Source organism: Belonocnema kinseyi, chromosome 6, assembly GCF_010883055.1.
Source record: "Belonocnema kinseyi isolate 2016_QV_RU_SX_M_011 chromosome 6, B_treatae_v1, whole genome shotgun sequence".
Classification (NCBI taxonomy): Eukaryota; Metazoa; Arthropoda; class Insecta; order Hymenoptera; family Cynipidae; genus Belonocnema; species Belonocnema kinseyi.
Window position 1 is genome coordinate 121,887,031 of NC_046662.1, and position 27,533 is coordinate 121,914,563.

A 27,533-nucleotide genomic window follows, 5' to 3' on the forward strand; every position below is an offset into this window, starting at 1 on the left:
TTACCATCTCTGTCACTCCTACGGCATTCACCTTAATATCGCTCCTCTAAATGCTCCTAGGGAAATTGAGTCAATTGTCGAGAATGGGAAGTGCTGCATATAGTGGAACTTGATATTCTCGACAATTGTTTCTGTTGCTCACTCGTGGCCTGACATGGTTCTTCTTGACTTCGAGAAGCGAACCATGTTCGTTTTCAAATTTTCGGCACCAGCTGACAAGAACATCATAGCCAAGGAGAATGAAAAGAAAGAGAGGTATCGAGACCTTACAAGGGTCGCTCCGTGTTCGAGGGTGCACGAGGCTTTTGCTTCAATGTAAAAGAAGTGTTACTGTTAGGCTTTGAATTCTATTTCACATAATTTTGAAAGACATTGGTTTGAAATTGTATATTATTAACGTTTTCATGTGACCCTTTATAAATTTAAATATTTTAATTTTAATTTGCAGCTTAGTTAAAAAATGTAAATATACCAAATACAACATTTTTTTACTTACAATTCTCATTACGTTATCTATTTTTGTCTTTACAGTGTGAAAGGTATCAAACATTAATTAATGAAATAGAAGATAGAACAGTAATTGGTTCATTTTTATGCGTGGAGGTTTTACTCTGCAGCGACTGCCCATGTGGGCTCTTGAAAACTACATGTAAAGATCCATTATTCCTCGTGTCATCCAAATCGCCATGGCAAAGTTCGTCAGAAATCCTCCTGGAATATTGGTGCATTGGCAACATTTCAAGCAAGTAAGCAGAACATACACCTATATTACGTGAATAAAAAATTGATGTCAATGTTGTAATTAATAATAGTATATTGTGCTCCAAGGAAGCAAAGTAGTCTTCTTACGGCCAAGTGTGGATCTGCAAGATTAGGCGTAGATAGTTTACCTAGAAAGTTAAAGTGCCTCCCCATTAACAAAGGCCTACTTTTCTTCTCCAAATAAACACACCAAAAATCGAGAAAACCATACTGGTATTAAATAATATTATATTTAGGTCCCGGAAGTTGTAATTAAAACTTTGTCATATCGATATGGGCACTATGCCATAATTTAATGCTAATTTACGCTGCAGAAAAAAATGTTGTGCCCGGTCATTTTGCATCCAAATCTCCTTTTCGCAGGAATCAAGTCCTAATTAAGTGCTAATATATTCTGAAAAAAACTAAATTTTGTGCCTAGTAATTTTGACTAAAAACATGTAGTAATTATGGCTTCAGGTAACTGGTATATGAAACTCGGAAACTATTAGTGATATCAAGTTCTGTTTTGTGCAAGAACTTAATGCTACTTAAGTGCTCTGGATTTGTGCTATGCAAAAAATTCGGGCATTTTTTTTTGCAAAAAATGTGTAGTAATGCTGGCTTCAGATGACTGGTGTATGAAACTCGGAAAGTATTAGTGATATCAAGTTCTGCTTTGTGCTGCTTTGTGCAGGAACTTAGTGCTAATTAGATGCTCTGGATTTGTGCTATGCAAAAAATCAGGATACTTTTTTTTTACAAAAAACGTGTAGTAATGTTGGCTTCGGGCGACTCTGGTATGTGAAACTCGGAAATTATTCGTAATATCAAATTCTCTTTTGTACAGAAATTTAGTGCTTAGTGCTCCGGATTTTTGCTATGCGAAAAATTTGGGCCATTTTTTTACAAAGTAGCAATGGTGGTTTCAAGTGACTTTCTGCGCAAAGGAGAATTGGATACCAATAATTGTTTCTTAGTTCCATATGCCAGATTCACCTGAAGCCAGCATTACATGTTTTTGTAAAAAAAAAGTACACGGATTTTTTGCATAGCACTAATTCAGAGCTTTTTAATTAGCACTAAATTCTTGCACAAATGAGCCTTGTTATCATGAATAATTTCCGAGTTTCATAGACCAGTCATCTGAACCCGCCATTACTACAAGTTTTTGGTCAAAATTACCAGGCACAAAGTTTAGTTTTTGCAGAATATATTATCATTCCATCAGCACTAAATTCCTCGACCCGGAGTTGTGGCTTCAGCTGAAGCTAGCATTACTAAATTTTTTTGACGAAAATTACTGGGCACAAAACCTCTTTTCTGCAACATAAATTAGCACTAAATTATGCCATAGTCCCCATATCAATATGACAATCTTGTAATTCCAGCTTCCGGGACATATTATATTGTGTACCTAGGATAAAAAAGTTTGCTTTTTGGTGCACACGATGTTTCATGTAACAAAGTTATGAATTACAAGTTTATCACGTCGGACATTTAAGTTAGATTGACGCGTGCATAATCGTCCACGCAAAATAGCGAATGCGCATGTATGGAGACCGATTATCTTCATAATCACACTCCACATCACTCCGTACATGCATATTTGCTGTCCCTCCACCTGTTATGTAAACTGCTACTTTCAGAACTGAAATGACGCTGGTAAGCACGTAAATGATACCTGCGTTACATAAAATATTTAATTGACCTTACAAAAGAAATTCTGCTTTTGTTAACTTGGTTCTTTTTCAGGCACCCTGAAACGATGAATTCACAAGGTCTGTACCAAGCGGTTCGCTCTCGATTGCACTTCAGTCAAGTGGCTGCTTGGTGGTCACGGAGTAATGGTGCCAACCCAGTCTACGTTGCTACGAGGGTTGTGCCATACAACGATGATCACCTCAGAAAATTTCGAGAAACCCCTGTGGAGCATACTTTTCCTTTGGCAGGCAGTGGAGATGGAAATTCCATCAAGGTTGGCTTGTTTAATTCCAAATAACATGCACCATCAAACTGAGCTTATTTTAAAAAATCTTGAATTCGATGATGAAACGCACAAAGCAGAAGTAAATATGATGTATTTCATCCTAATTTTTACTCTGCTCTCAAAGTAAATTACCTAGGAATTGTTTCGAAATTATGAATGAAGATAAAGTGATATTTAACGATCTCTGCAATTAGAAATTGGTTGAATATTTCAAAGTTGAGATAACTGAGACCAAAATTAGCAGCTTATGCGCGTAAGCCCTATCCCAGGGTATAGAAAATGCCATATAGTTTACCAGAGAGACTGAGCACTCTTCCGATTATTTTTTTAAACTGAGAAACCATTTAACAGAACTTAAAGTTAAAAAGAACAGACAGGTCCGATTAGTTAGACACTTTCAAACATGTTCCGATGATGGACGTGAAGTTGGAGAGTCTTAAATTGTGTTCTGTGCGTTCTTCGTATGGATAGCTCTTTTTGTGTATTCGTCTGATAATATTCTAAGAAATTCGTATAGGATATATTTCACTTTCTTAAAAATACAAGGGGCTGTACTTAAATTACGTTTCGCATTAGTGACAATAGTATAATCTATAAAAAATCAAGGTTTTAGAACAATATGTGTAATATTCTTTCAAGTGTGGGCAAAGTTTTCCGAGGGATATCCCACTAGGTATTCGGTTATCATAAAGGGCTAACTCTCAAGCCACGCCTACATTCGCGATACAATTAACATACGATTAACACTTTTTCTCATTTTTCTACATGAAAAACCGACTTAGGGGAATGATTTTTTTTAAACTGCTTTGAAAACACTCGGTAACATTTGTGGATATTTTCAATGTTCAATTATGTACAAACGAAAAAAAAATCGAGGAATACACGCGCACATTACTTGTTAACAAATAGCTGTTTCTTTTATGTAGTTTTTAACGTCAAATAAGTGCAAAACCATATTCGCAGTATACATATCTACCTTTAGAACAGACAAGTGGTACTGCAGACTAGTATTCTCTTCTTAAAACTTCGCGGTACTTACAAAAAATAATGAATCTCCATAAGACTTTGTACTGGTTTAGCCGCTAATGTTCACCGAGTACCTGTTGGGGTAGCCCTTTGAGGAACTTTTTTATTTTATTAAAAACATAAACTTACATTTTTTACTTTCTGAAAAAGCACGACACATAGGATAGATGGGTCAATAGAATATCCAAAAAAGTGAATTTTGAAAGAATTGTGGTTTAGCCTGTCATGGTGCCAGACCATGCAACTATATACGGAAGAACTCTACAGTTGATGGCCACAGCCACAGCTGTGCAGCGGCCCATCAGTGCATGTCTAAGTTTCGACGTGCGCAGTTGGAAATATACCATGTGTGCACATGGACTTTTTAGAAGACTCCCAATTGTGCAAAACGAAATTTATTCTTGCACAGATGGCCCGGTGCACAGTTGTGTCTGTGGCCATCGACGTGAAAATTTGTGCCTTTGGTCATCGATGTACACAGATGGGCTCATGCGCAGTTGCTCCATGCACGGTTGCACCCTTACCCTTTCGGTAAAACATACTCAATTGAGAAATTCTACAGAATAACCACTTAACGCTTTGACGGAAACTGTTATAGCTGAACCACGTTCAATATTTTCGATTTTCTTAGATTTTCATATAATAAGCAGAAAATTCTGCAAAATGAACTATTCTGAAACTCGTAAAGTGGTTATAAGTTATCATATACTTAATAAAAACCGAGATAATTATACAAATTAAAAAAAAAAGTTTCTTGATCGATCAGCAAATGACCATACATTTTTTCTGAATTTTTCGAAAGTTTTTTTCGACGATTTTTAGGCTTGGTCGTTCAAGGGTTAAGTTGACTTAGGTTCTGATATGAAATTGTAAACAAAATTTTTCATGTATTCTTACAACCAAAATACATATTTATACCATTTACAATACGAAAAACGTCTCTTGGAGTAATGTTAGACATGTTTTAACGGTCATGTACGATATTTTATTTATAATCAGCATTGCATGAGAATGTGCGGCCGCCTGAAAAGTGTTACGTAGTGTTTATACTATCTTTGGGCGTGAAAACATACGACTGTTGTGGCAGTTATCTGTTTGGCTGTGATTTGTAATCTCGTACGGCGTCAAATTTGAAAATGGTTTGGTCGGCGGTAGTGTATTGTATATATTTACACACACAGAGAGAGAGAGAGAGAGGGGGGGTGTCCTAAACTCAAGTATATGGACTTATATGGCTGTACCGAAATAAAAATAAAATAAATTGAAAATTCGTTTTCCAAAATTCAGTTGAAGTTTTAGTTTTTAACTTATAATTAGTCTAAACCAATCAGGAGCGCTGTATAAACAGGCGTACTTGTGTGAGCTGGTATCCAACGTAGAATTATTGAAGCTAGCGCCGAGGTGGGGTTAACGACGGGAAAACAGCGGTCACTACATTGCGTTGGAGCCGCGCTCACATACGCACGACTGTTTACACCGCGTTCCTGATTCGTCCTGCTTAAATATTTTATAACTCAAAAAATTCAACTGATTTTTGGAAAAGGAATTCTTGACTTACTTTATTTTTTATTTTTAGACAGCCATATAAGTCCCGACACTTAACTCTGGGATACCCTGTATAACCAAATATTCCTCAATTTGATGATTTTTCATATTTTAAATGTAAATAGGAAGCAAATTTTTTCCAAAGTTCCCAATATTATTGATATTTGTCATCACATTTGTACATGCCAAGAGCTTAAATTTAAGCTACCCGCGAAATCTTTCCTGTAAAAATATTATTTTATGAGAAAAATTAGATTTTTCGCTTTATACGTCTTTCTTTTACTCTTCTGTTTCACAGGATGCATGGATGCCTTCTTATCCGCCATGAGATGGCGTGATCAGTTACCAGGGTTCCTTTCCGCCCCCCCCCTCCCCTCGCGAGGAATTGAAAAGGCTTGAGGGTGTGATCTAAATACTTTGACCAGTCACAAAACCCTCCTCCCCCTCCATGACAGTAGAAAGGGGTGGGCTGTGACCTAAATTATTTAAGTGGCCAGATACAGGGGCCCCCCTTCCAATGTGATACGGGAAAGGATTTGGAGTGTGACATAAATTATTTATGTGGCTAGCAAAATTTGTGCTTCCCTCCACGCGACATTTGAAAGGGCAGGGGTGTGACTTAATTAATATATATGTGACCAGTTCCCGCTCCATCATTTTTGTGAATCGCTAAAAAAAACACCCTTAAAACGAAAAATTCCTTGTCAAGGGGATCATTATAAGGTATAAATGCGGAAACTGATTGAAACTGACTGCAAGGCATAATCCATAAGTAATTTTATGCGCTGAAGCCAAATCTGGGGCCATAACTGCTCCATCACCCCCACCCCCTTTTTTTAATCTTAAAAACCCATACAAATGAACGATTCTACTTTAAGCAGAATTAGCATTATGCTTAAGGCCATGTAACGAGAGGTCACGTGACCAAATCTGGTTCTCAATTTTTCTTTCCCAACTTACGTCTAAACGAAATGAGGTATCGTTGTGAAAGTTTGGGAAATGAAAGAGGAGGTAATAAAGTCCATGTCTCTGCTTTGTTCTGTTGGAAGTTTTGAAAAAAAAAATTCGAAGAAAATACAAGTGGAAGTTGGATCGGTACTTTTCTTTCCCAACTTACGTCCACACGAAATGAGATATCGTGTTAAAAATTTGGCACGCTAAATAGAAGGCATGCAGGAATGTGTCTCTGGTCCTAAATAATTAGAATTGTGAAAAAGTTTATTTAATTACTATTTTGGAGCAATACCGACCGTGCTGTAAACCACTCGAAACAATTTTCAAAGTTGTCAATGAGCTAGTTATGAGGTTTATATTTATCAAAGTGGGAAAAAACAAGGAAAATCGCTCACGTACATTATGCGCAATTAATGCAAAAATTAATGTTTGCACTTGACATGCAAATAAACCAATTTGGTCTGACAAACGTATTAGCTGTGTCAAAGCATGCACTATCACAGCGAGTAGACAACTTTGAACTTCTACAGGTCTGTGGGTGAAACAGATTGCATGATTACCGACAGAGAAAGCTAGAAGTCAAACTTCTGCTAGTTCTGCTGTAAAGTCTAAGTGTGTCCGTCGATAATCATTATTTTCATAAATAAACTTTTTTCTTCCCCTAACTCTTTGTAAGGCCCCAAACGATCCTTTAATATCTATTAAAATTGTCCGCGTTATTTAAACTTTTATTTTTCAATATGGGTTGAAAAAATATTGATCTTAGGGCTTACTTGATCAGCACTTGATCGTCACATGGCCTTAATTGTGAAAACTAACTGTACATGAATGCCACACCAATCTATGTATTTTTATAGAGCCAAAGTCGGAATAGCTTACGAACGTTCCAGTATCTTTATACTGTGCAAAATAATTCTGTAATCTAGGATATCCTTTCCGTGTATAAGTTGGTCTTCAGTCATTTTATTGCCATGGAAGGATCAGCTGAATTTCGGCAAAGAGGTTGATTTACTCCTTTTCCTTTTACAACGAACTCTTTTGTGTTCAAGCGATCTGTGAAGGGGGTTTTTTTCTTTCCGTAAATTTGGCTTTGTTTCCCTTTTTGAGCATCCAACAAAAATCTGCCATCATATCAACGTCTCACCTTCCTTGGTACCGACGCTCAATTTCCTTGATTTCTTGGTGAAAGGGTTCACTCTGTTTTTCGCTGTAATATCAGAAATTTTCCGGAATGTTGTCAATATGAGACTGTAGGAAATGTAATTTCAAGTTCATCAATCATGTTTTGTCGTTAAAAATAGTACGGATTTAAAGACCACTAGTTTGATGTGGAGAGGTAGAAGCAGAATATCTGATGGATCACCTAAATGTTCGCCTATGATGTTTTTCAACCCTGGCTGAATTTATGAACTCTTTTGCTATTTTTTCTGTGTATAGTGTTTCTCTCTAGGTCTACTATCCCATATACATAGACAACATGGGAGTTTTGTATATCCTGTATGTTGCCTAAGAATCATGGTCTAAATCTTAAGATCTCCCCAAACTTTTCATTTGAGTTCTAAGTACTTTAGTTTGTTTAACACTATTTGTAAATTCTCGTACGTTTCTTGTAGCTATGTTTAGTGGGCTAATGGAATAGGTCCTTTCTTAAAATTGTGTTTCGTTATGCAAACCATAGGAAATCCGGAAATGTACTTAAAAATGAGTAATTCATATCAATTTATTATAATTTTGTAAGGAAAAGGAAATTTTTAAACTAGAAACTACAAGTAACTATGAGATTTTGAGCGGACAGGGGGGTATTATTCTCTTATTATACATTCTAAGATTTAGGCCTACAATAAACAAAAGAAGTTGTGTGTGTGTTTGTGCATATGTATGTATGTATTCATGTGTGTTTGTGTGTATATATATGTATGTATGTGTATATATATATATATATATGTATATATATATATATATGTCTTTGGTGCCGTACCCAGAGGACAGCCGGGTATTAACAGATGGGATCACATGAACCCCCATATAATGCAACGCTGCTGAAGGCATAAAGGTGGTAGTTGTGCGTATAATCTAAAGCAGGCCTGTTCAGAGAGGAGTTCGATTCAATCCACAGACGTTTGAGTTCTACAACGAGTCTCTCTACTCGGCTTCGGCGGTGACCGGTTTCTGAAATCGATGAGAGGTATCCAGTGCTGTAGATACATAGTATCTCGGAAGCTGGCTTAGGGCGACTAAATTTCAAATAAAATAAAGTAATTTGGAATTTAATTAATTAATATATTAGCAGTAAACGAATGCATAATTTAACGTGAAAGATATTACTTGCATAACCCGTTTTTGAGACAGAATACTCAGCGAAATTATCAACTTTACAACTTTATTTCAATAGAGAATTTTAAGGCCTTTTATATTGAACTATCTAACTCCCCTATAATAAGAAATAAAAGAGGCAATTACATTTCATACACTATATTATTGTATTGCAATAAATTCACATTCAATGCATAAACTTTTATAAATATTGAAGGGCAATAATCTCAACATTTTTTCAACATTAGCTTACACTTTACAAAGAAATTCTAAAAATTATTTGAAATCAGGATCTTGCCACACACCTATTAAAAGTTATGGCTCTTATACATTTCCTTTATTTATTATTGTAAAGGAGCACTTTAAATGACACAATAAATATTTGCGAACATGGGCATCCAAAATCAGGATATAAAACGAGTACTAGGTAATTTGGGGGATCCAAGAACAAACAATAACGGAGATAAATTAGTCTATGCTTAGAAAGGGGTCTGTTTATTACAAATACTTGGTTTCAGCATAAAAATATCCACATGTACACCAGGTATAAAGGAGATAACCGCAGTATAATTGACTTTGTTATTGCGAAAGAAAGACTAAGAGAGTCATAGATAGAAGGGTCGTGAGGGGTCCAGAATGCAATACTGATCATTACCTTCTGATCTCAAAAATTAACTTAGGTCGGTGATGGAGAAAAAATAGAACCAAGAAAACAAAACAAACGCGAATAAAAATTGAGAACCTACAGAAACCGTATGTGCGAATAGATTTCCAAAATAAGATAATCGAAAACATAGATAGGGCAACATGGGAGGACCGTATAAAAAACAAAGATATAGAGGGCGCCTGGACAAAGTTACGGGATATCATTGTTAGATGTACGATCGAAATGTGTGGTACCGCAGTTGTAGGAAGAATGTCTGGTGATGCGTGTTGGAATGATGAAATTCAAGCTGCCCAAAAAGCAAAAAGAGAATCGTACAGGAGAACTTTGAACATCGCAGATTTTAGCAATGAGGAAAGAAATAAACATAGAAATGATTATAGACACGAAAACAGGATACTCAAACGATTAGTTGAGGAACGTAAGGATACAATTAGGGCAGACGAAGAGATGAAAATACAAAACGACTTTGAAGGAAGCAAAAAACTGCTTTATAGAAAATAAATAGGAACAAAAGTACATAATTTGTCAACATGAGAAATAGTGGGGGGGGGGGGATGGTATATGATGCAGACTGAATACTAGAGGCTTTCAGATACTATTTTAGGAGACAATTTGGAGATGAATCTATAGGACACCACAACTGCGATGTTGAACATGATGCGATAGAACACTCAATTGAAAAAGTCTGTGTCACTGAGGTTGGGGATATAATGAAGAAATTGAAAAACGGTAAGGCTGCCGGGTTAGACGGTATTAATGCTGAAATGCTTAAACACGGCGGCGAGTACATACCACATATACTGTGCGAATTGATAAATTTATGTTTCGAGATGGGAGACGTCCCAAACGATTGGAAAAAAGCGATTATCGTACCACTATAAAAAAGAAAGGGAGATAAAAGCGACTGCAATAATTACAGAGGGATTAGCTTATTAAGTACAGTAAGTAAAATATAGTCAAAAATACTTATTCGTAGGGTAATGAAAATAACAGAAGCAAAGATTTGGGAAGTCCAAAGTGGGTTTATGCCAGTAAGGTCATGTACGGATCAAATATTTAGCTTAAGGCAAATAACAGAAAAAAGTTTGAGAGTAGGAAAAAAAGTTTTCCGTGCATTTGTTGGCCTAGAAAAAGCTTTTGATAAGGTAGATAGAAGTAAACTTTGGGAAGTCCTGAAAGAGTATCGAGTCAATGGATGAATCCTTCAAGCTATAAAAACAATATATACAGGTAGCAAAGCAAGTGTAAGAGTGAATGGGAAACTGAGTGACTGTTTCGATATTATTCAAGGAGTTAGACAAGGATGCGTTATGTTTTTACGGTTATTTATGAACAAGTGTTTAAGAATGGCTCTCTTCGACGAAGAGGGTGTGGATCTCGAAACAGTAAGGGTACGTGGGTTAGTGTTCGCAGACGATAAGGTTGTTATGGCAGAGTGAATCGAAGACTTACAAAGAATGTTGAATAAACTAAATGCAAGCATAAAGAGCATGGGCCTCAAAATTAACGCAAATAAAAAAAAACTATGGTGTTCGAAGGAAAGAGTGAGAAAACACTGTGCAATATTTTATTAAATGATGAGAGAATTGAACAACTTCATAAGTTCGTATACCTTGGTAGCTTATCTACTAGGGACAGGAAGATAGATCAGGAATTAGATAGACTCATAAACGAAGGGAAGATGGTTATTGGTAGAGCAGAGTCCCTCATCAGAAGTTAAAATATATAAAATAAAGCTAAAATGGCAATACATAATTCTATATTTGTACCGACTTTACTATACGATAGCGAGACTTGGACCTATGAAGAAAAAGATAAGTGTTAAATTAACGAAATTGACATGGGATTCTTGCGCATAATATGCGAGAAAACTCTAATGGACAAATTGAGTAACAAGATAATTCTCAAAGAACGTGGAGCAGAAGAGACGCTAATAGACACATGGGAAAGAAATCGGTTAAGATGGTTCGGGCATGTTGAGACAATGACAAATTAACGACTAACGAAACAAGTGTATCAGGGTAAAGTAATTGGCAGCGTGCCCAGAGGCAGACCGCGGAAAGAATGGTTAGAATGTGTGAATGAGACCCTAGTTAGAAGAGACACAAAAAGCCACAGAAACACGAGCGTGCATGAAAAAATGCATGGACGTGAAAGAAGTTAGAAAAGTATGCTAAGGCACAAAAGTATGGCGGCAAATAGTTAATAAGAAGAGTATCAGCAGTAAGACCATATGGAGGAATGTGAATCATGCATCTATTCATCTCATTATTATTTCGCCTACAGGCAATGTGCACGCAAGATGCACTGAAAATCTTGAACATTTAGGAGTCAGTAGGGTATTGGCAGGAGCTCAGAAGGTGGTTTTATTAAACACCTGTCGCATTGTAAAAAACTTTCTTGACCATCAGGAAGTTAGCGACTAAAAACCCGTGGAGTGGCAGATGGCCGCTCGTAATTGTATACCTACAACATCATCGCAGGAGGTTTCAAGCATTGTATTAAATTAGTTGAATTAACTTATAACATTCTAATCTCTTTAGTCACTTGACTTAGTCCGGGGCATGTATAACCGGGTTTACCCGAGTAAAAGTTGAATAAAAACATAAAATAATAATAGATACTCGGCTGCATCTTTGGGTAATCCCAATTCTCTAACACGATCATTTAAATCCTTCTGATTGAAAGTTTCGGTATTCTTATTTTTATCTGCTGTTACATATTCATCTCCACTATTACTTTCACTTTCTTGTTTGCAGCCTTTTATTAATTTTCATTTTCTCTCCATAGGTTCTTGGTCCTTATTTTTGATTGAATAATTAAATTATGACCTCCTTCGTCGGTGAGGTACCACTTCATACCTTCATTTGCTACCCCGATACCAAAGCAATCTTTGTAAATAAATTTAAAGTTTTAAGATAAGCTCCTTCGATTTCTACGAACTATGACGACATGAACGCAGAGACTCTGACAGCGTGGATTTGTAACCAGGGCACTTTTACTTCCTAGTTGAAGATACAGACCATAAATGTGCTTTAAAAAGAATACAGCAGAAAACAAAATTTCCAACAGAAAGTGAATTTTCGGTTTTTATGGGCAGTTTTTTGGGATTTCTAGCCCCGGATTTAGAGGCAGCGTATCAAATCACACACACATACATATATGTGTGTGTATGCATGTATTTATACATATAATTTAAAAAAGAGGTTTAATAACCACCGCATGGTCCTATTGGGAGCAACCGTCATCTGCCTTGTTATTCAATTGATTTAACAATTCTATCATTAATTTCTTAATCTCTCATAATGTCACCTGTTTGAATTATTCTATCTTGGTCGTGAAATGTAGTCTTACATTAGTCAAATGAATCCAGAAGCTGAAAGATATTTAAACAGTTCCCTTGATGAACAGATTAGAGGCGAACTAATAGAAAATTGTGAAGCAATAAAGGGATTGCGCGATAAATTCGATGAAATTCTAACGGAAATAGAATCTATAGTTACAGACGAAGTTTTTTCTGAACAGCTGAAACAGAGAGAACTTTGAAGAAGAACTTGTTTCACACTTGCTAAACCAAAGGCACATATTAACGGTAATAAAATAGCTTTCATGTCGGTGCAATCCGTGGGTTCAGCAAATTTGTCTATTGAAACTGATCCAATTAATTTAGTTCCTTAAAGTAATAATCGTGTTGATACGAATCAAACGATTGCGACCGCGTGTTCTCAATCATCAGCTCTATAAAATGTTTTTTTTTTTTTTTAAATGATTTGAAATACATAATACCGGAAGCAGTTCTACCGAAAATCGAAGGCTCAAACGAGAAATGGTCACGTTTTTGTGACACCTTTAAATCGGTAGTCACAATAATTATAGATTTACTGACTGGGATAAACTAATGCATTGGCGATCATGTCTGCTTGGTAAGATAGCAGAAGCGGTGGGATCCCTAGATACTAAAGATGCGAATTACCAAGTAGCTTGGTCAATTCTAGAAAAGTATTACGATGATCCCGTGAGCCACTGCTCCAGGCGAAGTTTTCGACAAGGCGACCAAACACTATCGAGGACACGAAGAAATACGCGTTTCTTAGAAACATTTCCTGTTTAGATTGTCGTTGCTAAACTTGATCATCAATCATATATCAAATGGAAAGAAGAAATTCATGATAATTCTCCTCTAACAATGAGTGAGCTTTTAGACTTTTTCATTATCGCAGAAAAGAGTTCGAAACGCATAAAACCAATAAAAACGACAGGTCGGCTCAATCGGGTAGAAATAGTTTAAAGGACACTTCGAGTACTCGCACGTCGAATCGTCGAACACACTTTAATAGCGAAAATAATGCTACTTCGTCATACGCGACTCAAATTAAGGCATTTTGTTATTTGTGCAAGGGCTCTCATTTCACGAAATATTGTGAGAAGCTCGTGAACGCGAACATTTCTGAAGACATAAATATCGTAAAAAATCAAATTTGTACTTTAATTTTTTTAAATCGAATCGCCGTGTAGAAGGCTGCAAATGGAGCCATTGCAAAACGTACAACAAACGGCATTATTCCCTACTACATATAGAATTAATAAAAAAAACGACTTACTCGACTCAAGTGAATACATTTTATTCGGATAAATACTCATCAAAATTAAAAAATGCTGACGACTGCCATTTTTAATATAATGGATCAAAGGAAAACTTACTAAGAACGCAGAGTCCTTCTTGACTCATGCTCGCAGCCCCTCTTTTTAATATAATGTATGGTAGCTAAATTAGGGCCCAAAAAATTTTAAATAACGTTGCGCTCGGTGCCATAAACTCTGCCATCATGTATAAAGTACAAGATAAACACTGTCATCAAATCATGTTTTAGCAACTTTTTCTTAAACCTTCAATTCCTGATAGCGAAGGTAGTTAACGAGCTTTGACCTTCAGTGCCCATAAAAAAATCGAGCTCAATTGTCCAACGCTGTATTAAAGTAGCTGATTTTTCATTGCAAATATCAGGTCCAGTCGACGGAATAAGCGGCGCTGAATATTTCCTGCAAGTTTTAAAACAGAGCCAAATAAAGTTCCCAATGAAAACATCATTCTACAGAACGCTGTTTTCGGGTGGGTTGTGGCTGGTAAAATTACATTGCCAATGACAGGTATGCAAATGTCTCATCATTGGCTAACAAGGTCCTTAATCGAACATTCAGAAAAATTCTGGACAATCGAAAATTGCCCGGAAAGACAAATTCTGACAGTAGAAGAAAGCGAATACAAAAATCACTATAAAAAATACTACGTGAGATGTAGAAACCGGAAAATACGATGGAGGCTTCCTTTAAAAGAAAACGTAAATGACCTAGCAGGATCGCATGCAAGTGCTTTAAAACGACTCTACGTACTTGAGCGGTCCTATTGGAATAACCGGAAATCAAGGAACCTTATATTGAAAATCATACAGTCATAAAAGTTTCTAATTTAACGATAGATTTGTGTCTTGTCTTTGACGGCTCGTCGAAATCAGCCGCAGGACTGTCACTAAACGACTTCCTCATGGTGGGTCCCACTTTACAAGAAAACCTCTTTTCTTTACTCGTTCGCTTTCATTCACATGCCTATGTTTTGATAGCTGATACCAGGAAAATGTATTTACAAACCATGGTGCATCCCGATAATCGAAAATTTCAAAAAATCCTATGGATCGAAGATCCTTCGCACCCAGTCGAGACTTTTGCATTAAATAATGTGACATTTGGCACTTTATCCTCTCCTTTCGTAGCAATTCGGTCTTTACATCAATTGGCAAATAACGAAGCTAACTTCATTCCAAGAACAGCCCTAATTTTAAAAACTGATTTCTAAGCCGACGACATGCTCACCGGTGCATCGACGAAATTTTGCTAAGCGACATTAAGGAACCAAAAGTGAAATTTGTTGAATGTAAATTCTTACCTCAGCATTCCATGAATTTAATCTCGGTAAAGAACTCAACAGAGGAGTTTCAAATACCATCTTTGAATCTGGAAGTTGAAAACATTCAGTGGACAAAGGAATTGGAGATAACTGGGCTAAAACAGTCTACTGTATTTACCCGAATGACACTTATGGAGTTATGAACCTTCACATAGATAAACAGGGTCGTAAATATGCCAGCACGGCTCACGTCAGCCAGTTAAAGGTCTGGAAAACAGCTCTTGAGGACGACGACTACGAAGAAGATAACGCCGCCGAAGATGACTCTGATAATGAAACCGTAACATGTGAAGCAGAGTTACAACGTGACGTCTATACGAAAGAATAGTCAACACTGGCCGAATGTCAGAAGCTTTTTTTTAAATTTCAATGTGGTTAATTAGCCTTCATGTATTTTTTATGTACGAAATTACGTTGGATGTGCCCTCTGGTGACGGTGTAGGAGTGTAAGAGGGAGGAAGAGAGGTGTGTGTGTGTGTGTGTTGAGCGTGGAGCGTTTGTCGAACGGGCACGACTGAACTTGTAATAATTGACTTTTGCTCTTTTCATCAATATATTTATTCTTTTGAAACTTTAGAAGGAAGTCTACCAGTTCATTTTGCATCCCGATTGAGTTTAATTCTTTTTTTCTATTATCGAGATAACGATAATTGAATTAGTTCAAAGAAAAGGCTTTCCTAACGAAACAAAATTAATGAAACAAAAAGCTTCACTAGAAGGAAAACTTACGAAATTGGTTCCCTTGATAGACTGAAGTAATTTTGCGAGAAGGAGGCAGACTTGATAAAGCAAATCTTCAGTTCTCACAAAAATATTCAGCTTTATTGCCACAGCATCATCACTTTATCGAAGTTCTAATCAGAGAAGAACATGTAAATTGATGCACGAAGGCACGGATACATAACGGTTGAAACGCAGTAAAAAGGGCAGTATACAAATGCGTTATCTGTGCTCGCGAGAAGCCTGCTACTCTGCAGTATGTGATGGGCAATCTTCCTAAAGGCCGCTTCTCTCTTGAACGCGCGTTTTTTGTTTATGGGGCTCACTACTGGGGTCCCTTCTCTATTAAAGAAAAGCGATGTCGTAATTGAAACAAAATCAAAATTTATGCCGCAATTTTTTTTTGCTTTGCCACTAAAGCTGTTCGCATTGAACTTGTCAGTGACCTTACAAATGAGGCAGTTTTAGCTGTCTTGCATAGATTTTTTGGTAGAAGAGGCATAATTTAGATCTTTTTTCTGATGATGGCACCAATATTCGTGGATGCTAGAAACGAAATCGAGGAAATTCAAGAGCTTTCTTTATCTCATAATCATAACGAAAGAATAAGGTAAACGCTCTTGCACGATCAACAAATGCATCAGCATTTTTGGACACGCTGGTGCAAGGAGTATCTCCACGGACAGATGCTTGGTAGAAATTGTTGCTGTGCACGCTGAAAGTGACAATATTATCCAAGTGGTTATGTAATAACCAATTGAGGACAATATAAGCGAAGTATAGAGAAGATCTTGCCCTTGTCACTAAAGACAAGTGGCAGTGCCTAGTTGAATATTCATCTGTATAAAAAATTCGGCTATCTGCATCAAATGATATATATTTTATCCACAACTGTATTGCTGCATAAATTGATATATGTTTGATTTTATATTTTCAATCTTGTTAAAGAATTTTCTGTGTAAATCTGTACTCGTATTATGCTTATTGACTTGTGTTTCAGCGTATGTGTACTCCTACCCATATATCACTTTGAATTAAAGTGAACAATGCATTGTATTTTGAGCGTGATTGTTCAAAGGGGCTAGGATATGTTGCGACCCAAATGATAGATTAAATTTAGTTTTACTTTAAAGACGTGACAATCTGAACTCGACAAAATCGATCGAAATTTATTAATTGTTAACAGAATCTAATTTACCTTCCTAGGACGCCTGCAGCTTTCACCGAGTCATCTTGAGAATATTGAAACACAAGTTTTCACTTAAATTTGCATTTAGCACCTTTGTTACTCAGTAAAAGCTTACCTAAATGACCTAGAGGTCCCAAGGCCGTGTACCTTTGTACTTATTTCTTTGTATTGCTGTTGCATTGCTTTCCCGACTCTGTTGGACCTTCAATGATCCACTAATTATTGACTCATCCCCGAAGATCCTGAGCTTGTTGATAGAAGCGCTATACGATACCTTTGCGCTGGAGAGACTTATACATACCTGGGCGTGCCACAGAGTCGCATTCAGGATGTGACATGTGTAAAGGATACTCTCTGAAGCAGATACAAACGTCTCATCCGACAGATTTGGTCTTCCGAACTGTCGGCGAGGAACAAAGTATCTGCAACGAACTAGCTTGCCGTCCCGCTAGTAATTTTTTAAGTTGGGGTGGTTCCATTAACAAAAGACGAGCTCAGATCTCTCGATATGGGGTCACGAAGTTTTACGCACCCGGATAAAAGCATGCACCTTAAGTCATCTATTCCGCGATTTTCCGGCACATATAATCGAAAATGGACGATACCCTTTTCTTAAAATGATAAAAAAACACGAATAAGTAGGCAAAGGAGCGTTTCTGTACAAAACAGTAGGGTAGGCGGTGAAAAACTTTGCCTTAACTTCAATATCAGCAATTCAAATTCATTAACAGAAAACTGCATTAAACATTATGCATCTCGAGTATTTACTCCTCAAGGGCTCGATCAAGAAAGTACAGGAGAAAGTTTCTCCGAAAAGATCCAAATTTTCAACAGAAATGTGAACGATCAGTTGATGTCGCATGAGCTAACGTTTGCGTTCTTCAAATTACTCGTATTGAAGTTGGACGTGGAGGGTTTCATTTTGACGTATTAAGTCGGTGTCATTTCAACTGTTGCATATCGTCGATTTATTTTGAGTTAAGACATTCCCTATTGTACTATATAGTTATCCCACTTATGCGAGAACGACTTATATCCAAAGTGTAGTGGTACACCTCCCGGCTCCAAATTACTGTAACCGCAAACAAAAGTTAGCCAAAAATGAACAATGCATTTAAAGGTATGGTTTTTTCATCTTGTGAACCTATAGTTTGCATGTGTGGCCGGAGTTTTTAAAAATTGTTTTTTCGAAATGCAGAGTGAATGTTTGGAAAATTTTTGGGAGATCTCAAGACCCAATATATGATAAAATTGAAAAAAAATCGAAAATTTTGATCCGTATGCTCTTAGAGACTTAGATTTAAGTGATAGTATGAGTTCAGTGCCCTCGGCGACTGTAGTGGATTGAGTGACATATTTTATTCAATCTCACAGTTTTTACACTGCAATACAAGTAAAAGCATATAAAAGTTTTGAAGGTTATAAATTTTATGAAAGGAGAAGTTACTGAGTAGAGCGATCTGTTCGCAGAATTAAAAGAACTCAAGTGATATAATTGAAAGTAGTAAGATTGCATTGTTAGAAAATGAATCTTCTTAGTCAGGGCAAATAAATACAAATTTGTCAGAATGGGGTAGGTTGTTAACCCTAGCGAAGTGATGTCATCGTGCGAAGTGAATATTGGAACCTGTGCGGCGAAACCTATCCTAAACAAACACAGAAATACTGGTGCTTGTAAAAGATTCTACAAGAATTTCGCCCTGCTTGTCAAGCATCTGTTTAAGTTCCGTTAAAATTATGAATAAATTTTCCATTTTTCTCTCGAAGGATTCTATTCTTACCGGCCAAGAGCAGCTCGTGGTATTTAAAATTATTACCACGTTACAAAAGGCACAATGCGGCACTAAGAGTGCTGTATGGCCATCTCTGTCACTCTTACGGCATTAGTCGTGATACCGCTCCCCTAAGCGCTCCTAGGTAAATTGAGCCAATTGTCGAAAATGAGAAATGCCTCACATACTGGAACTTCATATTCTTAACAATTCTTTCTGTCGCCCACTCGAAGCTTCACATGGTTTTTATTGACTTCGAAAAACTAACCATTTTCGTTATTGAATTTTCGGCATCTGCCGACAAGAACATCGCAGCCAAGGAGAATGGACAGAATGAGAGATATAAGGACCTTATGAGGGAGTTGCCACGGATCTATCCGGAACATTTTGTTAAGCTAGTCATCCTGACCATCGGTACTTTTTGAGGTAACAAGCTTCCACTGGTCAATAGCCTGACCATCAGTACTCTTGGTGGTACCAAGCTTTCGCTGGCGAATAGCTTCAAAAGTTTTCACTGGTTAATAGCCTGAAAAACATCCCTGCGTGTTAACAAAATGCTAAGACATTTGCGGGGAATATACAGAAGGCGGTCATCCTTGGGTCGCTCTGCCTCTTCAAGGTGCTCGAGAATTTTGCCGGATCATCGTATTGATTCCATCGTAAACCGTAACTACCACGTCTCACTATCGTGAGAGGTGGTTACGGCTGAAAAGTTACCGTGATTTCTCCCGAGTGAATGCAATTATGTAGAATGACACCCACTCCCAATGAAATCCCGTGATTGTCCTAATGACAAACTTATAGCTATATTGCTTTATATTTTAAAAAGTTTATTTGTTTAGTTTTGTTAAGACTTGAGATTCTAGACCACTGTGGTCCAAAGGATTTAGGGTGGCAAGCTTCGACTCAGACCGCGGAACGAATTTTAGAATTAATAATACATTCTTAAAATAAATAAATTGCTCTAAAGTTCAACAAAATTATGTTTAGAATGCCACAGGTGATAAAAACGAGTAGAAAAAACTACCAAAGGCACACTAGCTGGTTTTCGTTGTGGTTTTTCAAGAGAACGGATCAATAATTATAATTTTAAGAATTTTAATATTACTACTGATGGTATAGTTTGAAAGAGAAAAGATTATTGTCCTAAATTAATTTAAAACATACGAAAATTGTTCATTTATCTAGAAAAATTATTTTTCTCTGAATTTTTGTTCTTATTGTTTTTTAACAAATTAAAAAGAAATCTAGGTAAGAAAACGTCGGCAAGCACCCTCAGGGAAGGGTTTCTTAAGCTGCGTCAATAAAATACTTATTTAAATCTATAAAAATATGATTTTTATTTTTTGTTTTTTAATGTAAGTGCAATAAATTCTAAAAAGCCTCTATCTCTGAACTTTCGTCGTCTACATTTGTTTATTTAAAAAGTTTTCACTGAGCGTATGGAAAAAGATACATTTAATACTAAACAGTTTTGTACGCATAAATTACAGCTTACCTAAACATTATGTCGTCTTAAATCGATGCATAGGAGACTCGCAGAATACACATAATTTGCTTATTGATTCATTTAATTGTTATAAGCCAAATTTATAAACAAAATGGCAAATTGTGTTAATATCGGCAAAAAAACTTTGCAAAAATCGCTTCGCATTAATATAGGCATTGCATTTAATCTTGAAACTGGTTAAAAAATTAACAGTAGTAAAATATACCAATTAAAATTTTTATGAACAGATTAGATAAAAAAAAATTGGAAATGTTGGCCCTTTCGGGTGACTTCTAGTCACAAAAATATTTTAAGTAGCTGTAAATTCGATCTCGAGTGTTGCCATTTAGTTTGTGTTCATAATTATATGGTGCTCATTTCACGAGTTCTTTGCTTCCCGTCAGTAAATGTATTTGCTTCTTCAGAGAGGAGGAATCAGTAATTTTTTTAATAATAGATAAACGAAAGTTTTCATTTTGATTAATTGAATAATATAAATGTACGAACACAAAAAATTACAAAATGATATCAACAATTTTTATGATACAATGACAAATCAGATAAATCCAATTTTGTATTTGAATTGGTAATTTTTCGAGCTTGAAAAGGGAAAGAAAAATTTATGTTACAGTCTATCCTTTTCCCAGCTTTATGATGTTTTTTACAAAAATTGTCAGAATTACTTTATTTAAGAATTTCTGATCATAACGTTTTTTCTTTTCATGCATCAACATTTATAATCATAATGATTTTTATAATAATAATAATTATTATAATAATTTATAATAATTTAGTGTGATATAATTAAGTCTTATTACTTAGGGCAAGAAGTTTATAAATATTTACGAGTAGAAATACAATTAATGTTCATTTTAATTAAATGGTTCCTTATATAATTTAATTTTTCAAATTTGAATAATTTATAAACTGTTTTGATAAAATATACACCTAAAAAAATATAGTTTTTTCCTGCATAAAAATGAAGATTTTATTCGCAAATTTAAAAGAGATAATTTTAAATATGTCACGCAATGTGACACCGCGGAATAACATCGTTAACGCGAGCACCGGCAATTAGGAGAGATCGGATCGAAAGAGAGAGAGAGAGAGAGACATCAGAAGTTAATAATAAATAAGCGAGGATACAAGTCGAATTTATGGTGGTATGTTCAATCAAATCCCGCATCCCATATCTACCAAAACGTACCAAATATGTCGAAAAAAACTCAAAGAATAAAATTTATAAACGAACTTAACTGCAGGTGCTCGGACACTAGAATTTCTTTGTACAACAGATTTTACAGTTCTTCTAACCGCGAATGTCAGTTTTATTTTTTGTAAGTTTTGACCATTGCAACTCATTTAAATCTTTCCCTTTTTCGAAAATTCTGCTCAAAACGACTCAAAGAGGTTTCGACAAGCAAGATAAGAGCGTATGATCTCGACCCATGAACGCGAATCATGCCTCCCTAAATCAAAATTATGATTTAAAATTCAATATTACCTATTTTTGATAATTAATTGTATATACATATGTGTTAGTACATTCAAATTTAATAAATAAGCTTCACGACAAACTTTAAGTTTGAAATATTATCGATTATTTTCAATAATTTTATTTCGGTTCTAAGATACCATAGAATAACAGGATTCATGTTTACTTTACTTTATTTTTCCCAGAAATTTTAAATCATAATGCCTATTATTTCTGAAAAGAATAACAGCAAAAATCAGATGTTTTGAGAGCAAATTCAGTGTCTTATTTGACCCAATATGTTTATATGCTTCTGATTTCGCCTACACGGAGAACCTTTTTGCTGGAAAAATGATTAAAATAGGTTATAATGGAAAGATATTGTCGACAATTTGTGTATTATAACACAGTAATAATAAGTTATATTATTTTAACATGACATTTTCCTATTTGAGCAGAGCAAGTATTAATATATTCTGTAGTAAAATATGAGGTAGATTATTTCGAAAAATATACTTTCTTTTTAAATTAATAATAACAATCGCTTCAAATTAAACCTGAAAAAAAATGAATAAGAATAAATTAATAAAGTCTGTGTGAATAATAATTTTTGTTTTTTAATGCTTGAACCAGAATACCTGGAAAATTGGTAATTTATTGGGATTTTTTTATGGGGTGTTTTCTACATTGCTACTGGAAAAAGCTATATGCAATAAGCTTTTACATTATACTCATTAAATTATGGAACAACTATTCATAGTTCACAATGTTTAATTCTGGTAGAAATTTATTTATTAAATTTGGACTTAGAAATTTTCCGAACCCAATAATTTTTTAATTAAAATTGTTATGATTAGATGTTCTCAAATTTTCCTGTTTAACTTTCGTTAAAAAAAATGAAATACCCCGCATCGCTTGCACTTGATGCACATGGATGTGTAGGGGATAGAAAATTTACTGAATTGTGAAGTTATTTGTTATTAATCAATTGCATTAGCAAAGACGCAATATCATGGAATGTTCGTTTATAAAGTTAATTTTAACATTAAAATTTCATCCGATATTATTTCTTAATTTTATAAAAAAAAAATATATATATATATAATGCACAGTGTGGGCTTTTATAATAGGAAGGAAGTTGTTTTTTCTCGTAATTATCTGTAAAATATAGTCCCTGAAAAATTCTAAAAAATATTATTTTTTGACAAAGTTATATCTACGTGGTAGAGAGGTGTTGATTTTAGACGTTAAGGGTTGGAGCCAAAAAATTGGAATCTTCTAGCTGCTCAAAAATATGATACTCCATTGACACTAGAAAAATTTTTAAAGTACTATTTTTTTACAATTGCATATCTACGTGGTAGAGAGGGGTTGGTTTTAGACGTGAAGGGTTGGAGTCAAAAATTAGAGTCGGTATTTTCGAGGAGCCCAAAAATCAGATACTCCATTGACACTGGAAAATTCTCAAAAGGATTATTTTTTTTACAATTTCATATCTACGTGGTGGATAGGGGTTGATTTTAGACGTTAAGGGTTGGAGCCAATAATCGAAAAGGGTATTTTTGAGGAGCTTAAAATTCAAAGGCTCCACTGTCACTGAAAAATTCTAAAAAAGATTATTTTTTGACAAAGTTATATCTACGTGGTAGAGAGGTGTTGATTTTAGACGTTAAGGGTTGGAGCCAAAAATCGAAAAGGGTATTTTTGAGGAGCCTAAAATTCAGAGACTCGATTGACACTGGGAAATTCTAAAACAGATTATTTTTTGACAAAGTCAAAACATCTCTAGAATCGTTTGGCTCCAACCCTTAACATCTAAAATCAACACCACTCTCTACCAGGTAGATATAACTTTGTCAAAAAATAATCCTTTTCAGAATTTTTCAGTGACGATGGAGGTTCTGAATTTTAGGCTCCTCAAAAATACTCTTTCCGATTTTTTGGCCCTAACCCTTAACGTCTAAAATCAACGCCTCTCAACCACGTAGATATGAAATTGTAAAAAAATAATCCTTTTGATAATTTTCCAGTGTCAATGGAGTATCTGATTTTTGGGCTTCTTGAAAATACCGACTCCAATTTTTTGGCTCCAACCCTTCACGTCTAAAATCAAGCCCTCTCTACCACGTAGATATAACTTTGTCAAAAAATAATCTTTTTGAGCATTTTCCAGTGTCAATGGAGCCTCTGAATTTAGGGCTCCTTGAAAACAGCCGCTCTGATCTTTGGGATCCAACCCTTAACGTCTAAAATCAACCCCTCTCTACCACGTAGATATAACTTTGCAAAAAAAATCTTTTCAAAGTATTTTCCAGTGTCAATGGAGTCTCTGATTTTTGGGCTTCTCGAAAATACCCCCTTCGATTTTTGGGCTCCAACCCTTAACGTCTAAAATCAATCCCTCTCTACCTCGTAGATATGAAATTGTAAAAAATTAATCTTTTAAGGAATTTTCCACTATCGATGGAGTCTCTAATTTTTGGGCTCTTTAAAATTGCCAATATCGAGGTTTAAAATTTTACTAGTGGTTTGGTGTTTTTGTAAATAGCGGTGGTTTTTCTGATCTTTTATTTGGTCCATTCGAGAGCCCAAAATAAGCACAAAATCTGCTGAATTTTGTCTTTTGCAGATTTTATTTTTCGCAAGGGGGTGGTTTTTTGAAAATGGGTCGCGCTGGAAGTTAATTAAAAGCATTAAAAGGTGCATCGAAAAAGGTAAATTATATTGTTTGAATATACACACATAGACTAAAAAATGATATACATTGCGGCGGTCATTTTTGTAACGAGTAGGAGTGAGAAATAATTACGCTTAAAAGTACCATGTTATTATTTTATATTTAAATTCCATCTCTGTAGATACCAACTTTTTTCAATACCTGTTTTCATTACAGGATATTGTTTTTTCATATAAGAGTTAATTTTACAAAAGCATTGTTAATGTTTTTCTAAGTGTATTTTGAGCATTGTATATGACATTGGAGAATAATGAGAGAGCACAAAAATCAGGAGGAAAAAAGTGCCATCAGTTAATGTATACAATTTCTGACTTTAGTCTTCAGTTTTGTATTCGGATACAAATGCATTACAGATGGTAGTTTTTTTAAATAAGGGTTGACTTTACAAAATCGATTCATAGCTCATTGTGAAGCAAAAAAATAGCAAAAAAATCTAACCTAGTCATTTTGTTTAATTTATTGATTTTTGAATGATTTTTGTAGAGAGCACCGCTGAGTTGCCGGCAAACTAGCGCCGCCTTGTTATCTCGAAAACTTATAAAGCAAAAAAAAAATTTTTTTAGTAAAAAATAGCAAAAAAAATGCATTATATGACATTTTGTTTTTCGTTAGTGGCGCCGCTGAGTTGTCTGACATGATAAGCGAGAAGATAGGGAGTGAGGAATGGAGGGAATTTTTTACAGAATTTTTTCAGGGCTCAAATTCATGAAAGAGAGATAATGGGAGTAGAAAAATGATGGAGGCAGAGATGTCGGGGTTGAATGACGAGAAGACAGAGAAACAGATAGGGAAGTTAAGAATTTATGTAGGTGGCAAATATAGAGCTGCTAGCAAAGAGCGAGGAGGCTTTAAAGGAGATGATGAAGAGGAAGAGAATATACCAGGAAGTCGAGCGTGTAAATATGAGAAGAAATTTTGGGAAGAGAGGGGAAGTAAGCTGGTTAGGGAGTGTTAGTGGGGAAGAAGAACAGTATAGGGGGTGGGAAGATAAAGGTCGAAAGGTAAAGGTATTTCAGAGCGAACGGTCTAGGAAGAAGAGGATGTGTGAATTGTGTGGGAAGGGGGATGTAAAAGTGAAGCACTGGGTGGAGGAGCGGGAGGATGTTGAAAGTAGTGGGATAAACATGGAGGTATTGTTGCATGAAAGTGAGGCAAAATGGCAGAAGCATGGGTGATGGAGGTGTTGACTAAGATAGAGAAGAAACGATGAAAGGAGAAAGAGGAATAAAGAACGAAAAATTCTAAATAGAAGAAAAAGTAGATGTAGAAAATTTTAATTATTGTAAATAATAGATAATTATTAGGTATTAGTCGCGACTAAAAGTGGAAATGCAAGGCAGAGCGAGCAGTCTTAGATATAAGGTGTGGCTATATGTTAGTTTTTAAGATTTAGTTTTAAGACATTTCTGTAAAAAAATGGAAGTATAAGCAAGTCAATTTTTTAAGGCCAACAGGCAGAAAAATAAACGTTTCTCTTTTATTAATAAACATAACTGGCAAAATAATGGGAGAAGAATCCAGAGAATAAACGATTCGTTTCTCCTTCTAAATGCCAATAATTTGCATTTGTTTATAAAATTAACCAACAATAACAGATGACAAATTTCCATGATGCAATATTACCTTGTCGATAAAAGCAAGTAATTTAATGTTCAAATTAACTATACTAAAATACAGTCCATAATATTGTGTATTTTTTAATAAAATTTTTTAATGACAAGTGAGTTTACATGTCAACAAATTAACTCTTATAAATAGTGAAATTCGACTCTAGAAACATTCAGAAAAATTATATATATGTCAGCATCAAGTTTTTTTTTAATCACTTCGCAACGATGCCTGGATGATCTATTCTGAAAAGACCCTTCAATGAAATTCTTATCAATAAGCTTTAAATGAAACAAATTATCAATTTTTAATGTCTATTTTTAATTTTTAATTTCTATTTTAAGTAGGTATAATTTAGTCTGATAAGAAGTCGCGAGGTGTACGTCACCTATTCGACTGGAGCTTTATAAGGTGAAAACACATGAAAATCCATTAATGCGTATATTTTCTTTCGGTCCAATGGGCATTAAGGGCTCTGGAAATAGCAAATATAAGATTCAGGCCACAAGGTGAAGCCATTTTGTCTAAATTTATGTAATAATGAAATGAAATGTAGATTTGAAGTAAAATAAAACTCAAAACATAATATCACAAGTCACTGTAAAGAAAAATTGTTTCTTAATTTAATGACAATACGCATGCTCTCTGTATAAACGGCCAGATTATACAAACATGCAAGATACCAATAATATGTGTCGCCCAATTTCCTCCGAAAAATACCAAACTTATTCACATTTGACATAAACAATAACCGACTATAGAAGTCTAGCGCTCCTTTTTGTTGGCACTGAGAGCTTAAAATATATATATTTATATATGAAATTTAATTGCGCATCTTCTTTTCCGAAATTGTTTGTATTTGTTTGAAATCATGGGAATATTTGAAATAGTTTAAAATCTTCGAAATGTTTTGGAATACATATTCGAAATGTAGTGTACTGTTTCCTTTTTGAGATCTTTGGAATTCTTGTATTTTTTACACTCGTTATGAAATGTTCATAAAATTCACGAAATATTTGTGGAATCTTTCTGAAATCTGTTGTATTCTTTGGAAACAATTGAAATATTTGTAATCAATGGAAAATTATAGATTATATTTAAGTTAGCTGTGTTTAAAGTTCTAATGTTTCGTGTTTATGAGATTTTTTGCGATTAAAAATTATTCAATTTATCGACATCGCCTATTTCAAAGCTATTTTCGGTTTCCTTATTATTTAAATGAATGTTTGAAGTAACGTGATTTCTCAGTTTGAGTGTGTGATGATAGCCTTGTCGCTTGAGAAAACCAGTGTGCGAGCAGCAGTGAATCGCGAAAGATCGTTGTCCATTCTTTTCGTATCAGTAAA

The 27,533-nt window shown here is 35.2% G+C and overlaps 1 protein-coding gene across 4 annotated transcripts in view; it reads left to right on the forward strand.

Annotated features, from left to right (window-relative positions):
* LOC117175668 (protein FAM214A) overlaps positions 1-27,533 on the forward strand; it is a 197,541-nt gene that overhangs the window by 91,032 nt on the left and 78,976 nt on the right. For all 4 annotated transcript variants that reach the window (XM_033365393.1, XM_033365394.1, XM_033365395.1 and 1 more), the window contains exons 3-4: positions 532-746; positions 2,497-2,719. In XM_033365393.1, the coding sequence (XP_033221284.1) occupies positions 532-746; positions 2,497-2,719 (438 nt within the window). The remainder of the gene's footprint in view (positions 1-531; positions 747-2,496; positions 2,720-27,533) is intronic.